We start from the raw sequence: 12,168 nt of genomic DNA, 5'->3' as shown, positions 1-12,168 counted from the left end.
AGCTCTCACCCCATGTCTGATCTATTTTCACGTAAGGAGAGGTACTGGGTCAGGACTTTTTTCATGACAAGGTTGATGACAGTTGGCTGACAACAGAGATAAATCAGGCTTGTTAGATTGTCCCAAGTTTAGAAAATAAAGCCATAAAAACCAGTTGGCAGAAGACATTGGACTTGACTGTTGGAAAGTTTTAACCTGAAGAAATTTTGAAGGTTATTTTTTTTAAGGTTATATTTTTTCCAATTATTATTATTATTATTATTATTATTATTATTATTGGTATTTAAATAAGATGTATTCACCATTTGAAAAAAAAACTTGAAAAAATATAGAAAGTAGAAAGGAAAAAAAATTAAATCAAAATTATACACCAAAATTATACCCCAAACTATCCGTGGTTAATATTCAGGTAATTTGCATCTGTTCTCTTTCCTATGTGGAGCTCATAAGAAGAACTAAGCATGCCTGCAAGGTCCTGCTGCAGAATTGGAAGCTTATTTGGTTTTACTCACTTTGGGCACTGGAACTTCAAAATACTATGAAAATATTAACAATGTTATTTTCATGTATTAAGACAATCGTGTGGTTTTTAAGTTGCTTGCTCAGTTTTGTAGTGACTCTCTGAATATCTAAAAATTATTTTTTTTAATTTGAAAGATAAATATCGTTAACTCAACTTTTTGTAGGTTAGATTTGCCATGTCTATTTTTTTTCCCGTCATTTTCATTCAACCTTTCTTTGTTCTTATGTTTTAAGACTATCAATTATGAATACCATATAGCTCTATTTATTCATTTTGTATTCTGCTATCTTTCAATGAGTGAGTTGAGTCTATTTTCAGAAATTGTGATTTTTATATGTCTGGACTTTTCTTTATCTCCCCATTCTTTGTTATTCTATTAATATTTTCTTACATAGCCTTAGACTTTTTTCTAAACATTTACAAAATTTTTATTTAAAAGATGAGATTTTAGTGCATATATAGTTTGATGATTTTTTTCATTAGCGCCTTATGAATATATTTAAGTGCTAGTTAGTATTTTTTTAAATCACCATTTAAAAATTTCTATATAGTAGTTCATCATAGATATTAGAAAATACTCAGCCCAATCAACAGTCATTGGGTATTTAGGTTGTTTACAGGTTTTTCCATCATAAAATACATTGTGATAAGAATTCTTAAATAAATAATATTTGCCAATGATTCCTTAAGCTAAATTCCTAGAAGTGGGATTGCTGAGCCAAACGGAATGTTTAAATTGTAAAACTCTTCCTATAAACTGCCAAACAGCCCTCTGGAAAGGTTTTTCTGGTTTACACTCCTACTGCAAACAGGAGCAGAATGTCCTGGGCTCTTGCCAATCATGTGTATTATCATACATTATAATAATTGCCAAGCAACAGACTCAACAAAGCCAAATTAGGATGTTTTCCTTTGAATTTCCTCAGTTCTTAGTTGGTTTGAATTAAAAAAAAATCTTCTCAGCTATTTCCTGGTTTGGTTTTGTTGATCACTTAATCATACCAGTTAGGGCTCAAGAAATTTGATTTACATAACTTAATGAAATCCACCCAAACAAGATCTTTCTCCAAAATCCTTATCGGAGAGGGCATTTTTAAAATTTATTTTTTATTTTTGAGGGGCCTCTTTTCATTCAGTGTTTCTGAAAGATAAGAATAGTGTGAATTGAGAAAGTATATCACTTCTCTGGCACAGAACTGGCAGACATCTGCCCAGGATGCTGCCACCAGGTTTACCTGTAATTGCAGAAGAACCCCTTTGCCTTTCTCTAAGAGTTTAATCTTTATTCATCGCTTCTGCTGGTTTAAAATTCAGGTTACCCCTTAGGTAGAATGCTGGGCCACAAAGTCCTTACAGTTTAACATTATCAATGAAACACCCTTTCCTCTCTTTCCTCACAACAGTTTATAGTGGGGTGGGGTGAGGAGGATTGTGAGGGAGGTGACAGAGAGGCGTGTTCATCAAAGCAATGAATGCCAACAACCAGGACAGATAGAAGGTTTAGTCTTCATTCATTCCAGTGACTCCCACATATGAAGACCTATTTTCTGCTCCTGCAAAGTCTCCTGTAGGTGGGGTAGTTCTGCACAGCACATGTGGGATTGGCCAGAACTATTCACAGGCTCCCACCCTGCTAGTGGGGCTGGGACCTAGAAGAGCGTATGGGTGTTTCATGAGCACCCAAGTATTTGCCACAAGAGGGCAGAGTGTCCTCGTATAATTATTCATGTTCATGCTCTATAGTATGTGTGAAATGCACACACACCCATATACCATATATTGGAGGATTTTCTCAGTCTTATGAATGCTGTATGTATTTATGCTCAGAGTTTTGTGCCCTTCCTTATCATCATCATCATTTGTAGCACAGCAGTAGCAGTATCAGCATTGTCAACATCATCATCATGAACGTTTATTTCATTCTTAGTATAAGACCGTATTTGTGCTAAGCGCTTTACTTATGCTACTTCTTTTAAGTATCGAATATTGTGAAGTGGCTACTACTATTATCATTATGTTACAGACAGGAACATTGGAAATTCCATTAAGTTAAGTAGTTTGTACCTGACTCCAGAACTGGTCTGCCTGGGAACTGTAGTACATGACCTCTGTATCAGTTTCCAAGGGAAGCCACATGTTATGACAGACTGGGTGACTCAAAACAACAGGAATGTATTGTCTCACAGATCTGGAGGCCCAAAGTCCAAAATTAAGGCATTCACAGAGTTGGTTCCTTCCAGAGGTTCTGAGGAACAACTTGTCCCTTGTCTCTCTCTCTCCACTTCTAGTGGTTACCATCAATTCTTGGCTTCCTCGCCTTATAGATACATTACTTCAATCTCTGCGTTTATTGTCATATCACTTTCTTCTTTGGGTGCCTGGGTTTTTTCCTTCTTGTTATAAGACTATCAGTCATCGGATTAGAGACTGTACTAAGTCAGTATGGACTTAGTCAATCTAAGACTAAGACCTTGATTATATCTATAAAGATCTTCCAAAATAAGCCACACTCTGAAGTTCTAAGTAAATATAAATTTTGGGGGGAACTGTTCTACCCACTATGGCCTCCTATATTGTATTTACCCAAAGAGCTTGTATATTACCATGAATTGTCATGAACGCAACCTTTGAATGGTTGCACAAAATTCTGTTTTCCTATTTAGTTTACAGAAGGTCACAGATAACACCACTTAGGCCCCTGGGTGTACATCTTACAGTCATATTCTTTTCTGGGCTGACAGAGGTTCCTGGCTTGGTGAGCTGTGCAGGGGCTGGATTTAACCCCTGCTCCGCCTTCCTGCCAACCACCTTTTTATACAGTGCAACCTACATACTGGACCTGGGGGTCCAAGTCTGAGAGACTGAAACTTGACTTCCACTGAGGTTCTATCAGTTTATGAATTTTTATGGTACTTTTATTTTCTGTTCTACAGTAGAAAACATACAATGTCTGAATTGAAAGAGGTTCTAGAGATCTTTTTCTCTAAATGCCTCATTCACACAAGAGAAAAACATCATTATTCTATATTGTGCTAGTTGGCGTTTAATTGCTGTGTCAAAATGCCTCAGAAAATCAACTTAAAGGAGAAAAGATTCACTTAGGATTCCAGAGGGTTTAGTCTGTGGTCACTTGGCTCTGTTTTTTTTTCTGGGCCTGTGGGAAGACAGAACAACTTGGCAAGACGCATGTACTGGAATAAGATGCTCACCTCATGGTGGTTAGGAAGCAAAAGAGAAAGGTATACTCATGGACATGCCCTCAAGGATCTACTTCCTCCAAGCAGGCTCCACCTCCTCAAATGTCCACCATCTCCCAAGAACCCATTAAGTTATGAATCTATCAATGAGTGAGTCCAAGGATAAGGTCAGAGCCCTCAGAATTCAGTCATCTCCCAAAGGCACCAGTTCTGAATACTGCTGCAATGTGGGCCAAGCCTTCAACCTATGAGCTTTGGGCACATTTCAGAGCCAGATCATAATATATTTATATATTGAAAAATATATATTATATATAATATAAATATGTGTATATTTATATATGTTACATATACATATTATATATATTTTAACCTTTATTTTATTTATTTATGTGGTGCTGAGGATTGACCCTAGTGCCTCATTGTTAGGCAAATGCTCTACCACTGAGCCCCAGCCCCAGCCCCAGCCCCAAATTTTAAACAGGGTCTCATTAAGTTTCTTAGGGCCTTACTAAATTACCGAGACTGGTCTTGAACTTGTGGTTGTTCTTCCTTAGCCTCCTGAGATGCTGAAATTGCGGGCATGTACAACCAAAACATATATTAATAGGCTGCTTACTGATTCATAAAATATGGTTGAAATTTGTTATTTTTCAGTCTTAAGAATAAAGATCCAAGAATTTTAACTGATTTTGCTACAAACTAAGATAAAATCTCCAATCCTTTGACTTTCCTCAGTACTCTTGATTGTATTATGTTGGTTGAGATAGAGGCCTGTATCCCATTTTCCACCTAGGTGTGACATCATCATAATTTAAAAATGTTTATTATTTGGGACATGTTCATCCTCTTAGATCTGTATTCAAACACCTTCTGAAACTAACTAAGCCTTTCTTCCTTTCCTTTGAACTTTGCTTTGAAGAGTATTTTTTTTAGCAGATAAAATAAATTGTAAGTGTGTCCTTTTAAAATTAAATGACCCCCTCTTTGTGTTTTTCAAATAAATATTCATCAGTTACCATAGTACTTCATTGCAGTGGCATGCCTGATATTTAAACAACATATTTCAAAAGAAAGAGGAGAAAAATATACAACATTTTCCTTTCCTGCAATAAGAATAACTTTTTTTGGGGGGGAGGGGATACATGTTTTTGCATTTCTGTAGAGAGAACCTTCAGTCGACTTTCTCAGTCCTGAAATAAATAGGAAGTCATTTGTAATCTAACTACTAGACTAAAATTTACTTAGCATTTGCTTCCTCCACAGATACTTCGTGGACAGTTTTAACTTTCTTGCTGATAGAGAACAGCACTGATTCTGAGTTCCTTGGGGTTTAACACAATGCCTGTTCCACTCCCGGCTTTCAATAAGTTCATGCTGGCTGAATGACAATACAACTGCCACGGTTCCTTGATGGTATCCATTCTGCTCTGGCCACCCTATCTACTCAATCTCTGAACACACCACACTTTTCCCAGCTCTGTGCCTTTGCAGACTTTATTTACTTTGTTAGGAATACATCTGTAATGAGTCCTTTGACAAGTTCCTATTCATGCTTTCAGACTGACTGGAATGTCACATCCTTTGTCAAGCATTTCTCAAAGGCAAGATGATGTCTCATTCATCCTTACATTCCTAGTGCCTGGCACAGAGTCAAGGTTAACTTGTATAGAATGAACAAGTGAATAAAGGGAAGGAACAGAACCAGTATCCCATAGTGAATAAGACCTTATGTATAGTCTGACAAACCTGGATTCATAGCCCTGTTTCTCAACTTAATGACCCTGTGGCCTTGGTCAGGTTACTTCCCTACTCTGAGACTAAGTTTCCTTCATTATAAAATGAGAATAATGAAAGTACCTGATTCAAGAGGTTCTTTTTTTCCTTGTGGTACTGGTCATTGAACCCAGTGATACTCTACCACTAAGCCACATCCCAGCCATTTTTTAAAATTTTGAGACAGGGTCTCACCAAGTTGCCAAGGCTGACTTTGAACTTGAGATTCTTCTGCCTTCTCCTCCTAAGTTGCTTCAAAAGCTTCTTGTGAGAATAAAATGAGACTTTTATTTAAAAGTCTTTGCCTAATATGCGCTAAATAATAGCCAATGTTGGAAGAATTGTTTTGCAGTGTCCTTTGATTGTAATGGGCTGAATTTGGCTGACTTCAATGTGATCAGATCAGATTGAAATATTTCAGTCAGGGAGCATTAAACTGCCAAGGCCATTACCACATTTTTCTTTCCAAACTAAACAGAGCAAAATTAAAAACAAACAAACAACAACAAAAACCAAAGTCCACTAACTGGTAAAGAGTTTATTAGAATTTTATTTTGACATTACAGTTTTAAGAGAAAGAGACACCCTCCCCCCACACAAAGAAAACAAAGAGAGGGGTTTTCTGAAATACAAAAAAACCTTGCAATTAACTTCTAGAGGATGAGCTTAGATGATCTCCAGCCTAAACTTCTCTTTGTACAGTGGCAAATAGTCAATACAGAGACCTAATTCAGCTTATGGACTGGTGATTCGGCCTGACATTGTGCTTTTGGGATGGATGCCAACATGAAATAAAAAACTGTTATGGAAAATTTCAATATGTACCAATTTAGATCGAATTAGGGTAATGATTCTCCATGTAGCTATCAACGCTTGGATATAACTTGACAGTGCTCTGCCATTCTGTTCCATTCCTCCTCTCCCTTTTTGTTCATTTTGCTATTTAAAAAATATCAAATATCATATATTTATTTCATTCAAATATTTTAGTAAATATCTCTTTCAGATAAAGATTTATTTTTTAGAAAAAAATGTATAACTACAAATCATTATCACAACCAACAAAATTAAAAATAACTTCTTAAAAGGATCTAATACCCTGTTTGCATTCAGTTATTCCTGATTATATCAAGTGTTTTTTTTTTTAATCTGAATTCAAACCTACATTTTTTTGGTATGTATATTAAGTTTTCTAATACGCAGCAATTCTCAATTTTTTTCTTGTTTCCATGCTGTTTACTTGTTGAATAATTTAAAAATTTAAAATCTTGTCTCGGCTACTCAAGAGGCTGAGGCAGGAGGATCACTTGAGCCCAGGTATTTGAAGTCAGACAGGGCAACAGAGTGAGACCTTATATAGAAAAAAATTCTAAATTAACCCAAAACTTCATGATTTGGAATCTTTCTCATCTTAAGCATTCTAGTTCATCTGTTTTATTGTCTTCTCTTCTGTAAATATTTTTTTCACCTATGTGGTGGTTTGATCTTACAAAAGCTATTGGACAAAGGCTTATAGACCCTGATTTGAGTCATATTCCCTCCATGAAAAGGGGATCATCATTTTGTATCTCTGAGTCAACCATGCAGATGGAGGTAAAACAGCCTATCAGGGTAGCTGGGGAGCTTAAAGAAACTAACAGATGTGAAATTAATTTGTAAACTATATATCTCTGCACTCAAGCTATTACTATGCATAAGGATATGCTGAATTATGCATAACATCCTCTTTCACGCCTCCATGGATTTACATTGCTGATTCTTCTCTCTGTAATGCCCTTAAGAATTAATTGCTAGTCATCTGTGGTCTCTGAATACTTTATGTCTATTTTATTTTTACCATTTGTCACACTGTATTAAGGCCATTCATTCACATCTCTGTCTTCTGTGAGCTTCTGAGAGCACACCACCATTTATTCTGTGTTTGACATACAGCTGTCCCTCAGGACAAGTCTATTGAATTGGACAGGATTGATTTGAATAGTTATCATCTTTGTGCCTGTCCTGAAGGACAAAGTCTACACCTCTATAATTGTTTAGAAATGCCATCTGGTAACTGGCCAGCCCTGGTACAGCTGATGATGTTGTTGATGATGATAATGATGATGATGATGATGATAGTGCACAAAAATAACATTCTGTATTTTTAATTTAAGTAAATGATCAGATTTATCAAGCACATTATTTGTAATTAGGTTCATTTTCAATCTATTTTTTTTAAAATTATTTTTTAGTTTGCCAATGGAATTTTTACTTTATTCTTTATCTAGATGTGAGGATCAAACCCAGGGCCTCATACATGCCAGGCAAGAGCCCTACCACTGAGCCACAATCCCAGTCCAATCTAACCGTGAAAAGCTTCACATTTAAAATACATTTTCTTTCTGGAGAAAACTGAAGGTCTCAGTCCTCAGTTTTGGTTTCAGTTCTTGGGTTTTCTTGATTAACTCGGGGCTTCTTGTTCTCTTCCAGCTGGTTTGCCATTCACCCTGTCAGCATGAACAACAGCAACCATCTTGTAAATAGTGACAATATGGGGTATGCATCTTACCTTTTTGAGCAAGAGAAGAACAAAGGATATCTCCCTGGACAGGTGAGAATTTATGTCATTGAAAATTTCTCCTACATTTGTCAGGTGTTGTCATTCATGCAATGGTTAGAATAGCTGATTCATATTTCTAGGATAAAGTGTCATCATGGATCACACATAAGATTGGATAGAAAGAATTTGCAGTTCTCCTTAAGAGGGAAAGAAAAATTTAAAATGATGAATAAACTATTTGGTCTTTGTGGCTAGATATTACTTATAAAGTTACAATCAGTTGCATAATGAAGAATAAGTCATTTTTATAATACATAATAGCTTTTTTAAAGAATTTTTTTAAAGTTGCAGATGGACACAATACCTTCATTTTTTTATGAGTGTTGAGGATTGAACCCAGTGCCTCACCCTTGCTAGGTGAGTGCTCTACCATTGAGCCACAACCCCAGCCCCTGCGTAATAGTTTTTGACCTAGGTGGAAACATGATAAGCTATGTTGATGTTAACTTTGTTTTCAGAGCCATAAAAGTATTAAGCACCTTATTAATGGTGAAAGAATCCTGAAAAAGGGTAGGTGATAAGTCCTTTTCACTGGTCCAGACTTTCCTCGGAATGGTATTCCTTTCATTTTCCTAAAAGAAGGCCTAGAGACAGGGTAGAGACAACTGTAATCCGTCAGACTTGTTTGGTAGCTTTGGAACTCACTGAGTGAGCAGATCAGACTTGGAGGCGCCATGAAGCCAATCCATGTACTACAGGAACTCTTCATCTGTGGGCAAATTAGTAACTACAAAGTGGGAGGAGAGACCCTGTTCTACCTTACCACGGCATACAAACACCAAATGTAGAGGAATATAGAATGGAATAGATTCCTGGGACTTCAGGTAGAATGAATGTTCTGTTATAAATATAGTAACCCCACTAGCATTCAGTCTGATGTTTTATCTCATTTATTGGAAAACTCTTTTCTTATTTTAGCATCCGTTTTAGAGAAACGAAAAGAGGTTCCCATTTATAATCATTGCCTGAGTGTTAGGCACTTGGACATAAATTGTCCTTTGAGTATCAAAAAAGACATGTGATTTCCGATGCTTAGTTATTACTTTCTCTAAGAAAAAATTAACATTTAAGGACATGGAATGGTAGACCAGTTGGGTTAAGGCTGATTAGAGGCAGGATTCACAGAGGGCAAGTCTGGATGCTGGATGGTATGTTTTGGTTCAGTTTTACAATAGAGAAATCTGCAGTTGCTCTTTGCTTTTTTGCCAATACAACATTTTTAAAAAGGGTAAATGTATCCCTGAGCTCCAGAGGAAACACTAGACACTGGATTGATAGGTCCACATTTCATTGTTGTTACTGTGTTTTCTTGTCTCAATATTTCTATTTGAGGCATAAATTTGAAACTCAATCCTCCTTGCAATGACTCTGTGATAACTGGAATATTTTCAGTAGCAATATGTATACTGACTGCAATGTGAATATTTTCAGAAGTGAAAAATGACCTCACAATATTGTACATTCTCTTTTTATTGTCAGCAAATGATTTTGAATAGTTTACTAGAGTAGATTGAATGCATCTTTAATGGAAGTCATTATAGGAAGTAAGAAAGAATAAAAGATAATGGAGTAATTTTTTCTGCAGGGACCATTTGTAGCAGCCTTTGCTTCATCAAACCTAGGAGATGTGTCCTCCAACATTCTTGGCCCGCATTGCCTCAATACAGGAGAGTCTTGTGAAAATGCTTATAGTACCTGTCCTATTGGTGGGGTAAGTAATTAGGGCTCATGAAATCTTTGTTTCTACATTTCATGTGCACTTCATATTTAAACATTCATCATTAATTTACAAATATGTTGTTCTTAGGGGTGCACTGGCCTGTTTAACTCAAGTGCTTACTCTTTTTTTTAAAGCACCTGTCCAAACTCACTAAAGTTTTAGTGGATAAAGTTACAGAATCCATTTGATTGACTGTTAAGTTAACTGTCAGAGATTAAGTGTCCTTCCTCAAATTTGGGCTGTCTAAAACGTTTTGCTTTGGCATTTCTGAAGTTTTAAGTTTGTACCAAAAGTTGCCTCCTGTGACATTTTTCACTAATTATAAATCTATAGTTTTTAAAAAATATAATATCAAAATGTATCTATTTCTTTTAATATCACAATAAAAAACTTGCCATAAAAATTCAAATAACGTGAACACACAGAGAGTAGTAAAAATTGAAAGTCTCTATTTACCCCCTTTCCTTCTGAGAATTTATTATTCTTACAACTCTCCCTTATGTGTTTATCTAAGCATTCATAAACAAAGATTTTTCACTTATTTATGGATTTTTTTTATTGATCTAGGACTTGAATTTTTAACATAATTTGCTTTAGAAATCTTTTTTACATCTGCATCCTGATCTGTGTGAAAAATTTGAAAGACCACAAAGTTATATATCATCATTTATTTAACTGCTTCCCTCCAGAGTTCATTTAGATCTGCTTGTATGTTTGACAAGAGCATCAGTTGCTCATTTCTGGGTTCTTATTCTTTATGTTGCAAAACATTTCACCTGTGATACTATCTTTGTTTTATACACTATTTTGGGGCTATTTATTCTATTTTAGTCAGCCATACCCAATAAGCAATATCGTTTTAGCAATTGTACTATGTACTACTGTTTTCATATAGAAACTTTTTTTTGCTACTCTTCATTTGCAAAATTTTCACACATTATTAATTTATAATAAGTTTTAAGATTACTTGTTAAATTCCAAAATTTGTAAGTAAAATAGTTAAATAAGTTCTACTTGCTTGCTATAGACTATTGTGCATCAATTTAATGTCATCTGTTGAAATATTGAATAATGTGGGAAAAGACTACTCAATGTTGAGTAAGAAAATCAGGATTTAATAGTGCATATTTAGTATAATTGCAGTTTTTCAAAACGAATGTGTTGTAGAAAAAAGACAAAATGAAACATTCTGAATCATTAACAGTGGTTTTCTTTTTGGCACTATTAGGGTGGTTCTTCTCCAACTTATGCATGTTTATACTTTTTTCTAAAAGGAGCATATTTTACTTCTGTAATCTAAAAAACTTACAGGACCTTTTATGCCCCTCACTCCCGCCCTTGAATTCTTTTTCTGTCTGATCAAGTGTTGGATTGGCTTCCCTCACATCCAGGAATAATTTCTAGACAGCCTTTTATCTCTCCATGACAAATGCATGTGTGATTTTTACATACATGGAATCATGCTCTAATAATATTCTATGACCAGCCTCTTTATTTTCAATAAATATTCTGTAAATGATATGCTCTAAGTAACACTGCTAGGCTGACTTTATAGCTTTGAGTTCTAGAATATAGTTCACTCTCCCTTTACGGATGGGTTTTTTCCTTCCCTCTTCCCTTCCTGCACAGATGCTTTCTTCTTTTTTTTTTCTCTTCATATAAACATCACCCTCCTTTTCATACTTGTTTTCACAGGTACATGAATCTCAGCTTAGGACAAATTCTTAAAAGTGAGTTTGCTGTCAAAGAAACAGTATACCTACCACATGCTCCATATTGTCCAACTGCTCCCTCCATGATTTTCCACCAACCATGTATGAGTGCTGAGTCCCCAAACCCTCACCAAAGGTCTTGTAATCTTTGGCAATATAGTATGCAGAGTTATCTCTTTGTAGTTTCCATTTCCATTTCATTATTTATGAGGTTAAACATATTTTAATATTTAAGGGCCATTCATATTTCTGTGTGTGTATGGGAATTACTTATTTCATATGTATTCCATGGTGTATTCACTAGGATATTTTTTTACTTCAAGTAAGAGAAATCAACTCAATATGGATGAATGAAAAGGTATTTATAAGGGTATATTTTCTTTTCCTTTTTCTAAAAATTGAGACATATATTTTTTTTCAACTGGGGATAAAACTCAGGGGCACTCGACCACTGAGCCACATCTCCAGCCCTATTTTGTATTTTATTTAGAGACAGAGTCTCACTGAGTTGCTTGGCACCTTACTTTTGCTGGGGCTGGCTTTGAACTTGCAATCCTCCTGCCTCAGCCTCCCCAGCTGCTGGGATTACAGGTGTGAATCACCATGCCCAGCAAGACATAATATTTTTACATTTTCATAGG

The 12,168-nt window shown here is 35.6% G+C and overlaps 1 protein-coding gene across 2 annotated transcripts in view; it reads left to right on the top strand.

The window, feature by feature from the left end:
* Asah2 (N-acylsphingosine amidohydrolase 2) overlaps positions 1 to 12,168 on the top strand; it is an 87,238-nt gene that overhangs the window by 49,642 nt on the left and 25,428 nt on the right. For both annotated transcript variants that reach the window (XM_078042051.1, XM_078042049.1), the window contains exons 9-10: positions 7,966 to 8,086; positions 9,681 to 9,806. In XM_078042051.1, the coding sequence (XP_077898177.1) occupies positions 7,966 to 8,086; positions 9,681 to 9,806 (247 nt within the window). The remainder of the gene's footprint in view (positions 1 to 7,965; positions 8,087 to 9,680; positions 9,807 to 12,168) is intronic.

The sequence above is a fragment of the Ictidomys tridecemlineatus genome, chromosome 1 (assembly GCF_052094955.1).
Source record: "Ictidomys tridecemlineatus isolate mIctTri1 chromosome 1, mIctTri1.hap1, whole genome shotgun sequence".
NCBI classification, from domain to species: Eukaryota; Metazoa; Chordata; class Mammalia; order Rodentia; family Sciuridae; genus Ictidomys; species Ictidomys tridecemlineatus.
Note: the sequence above shows the minus strand (reverse complement) of the source record. Positions and strands in the feature narration are given on the sequence as shown.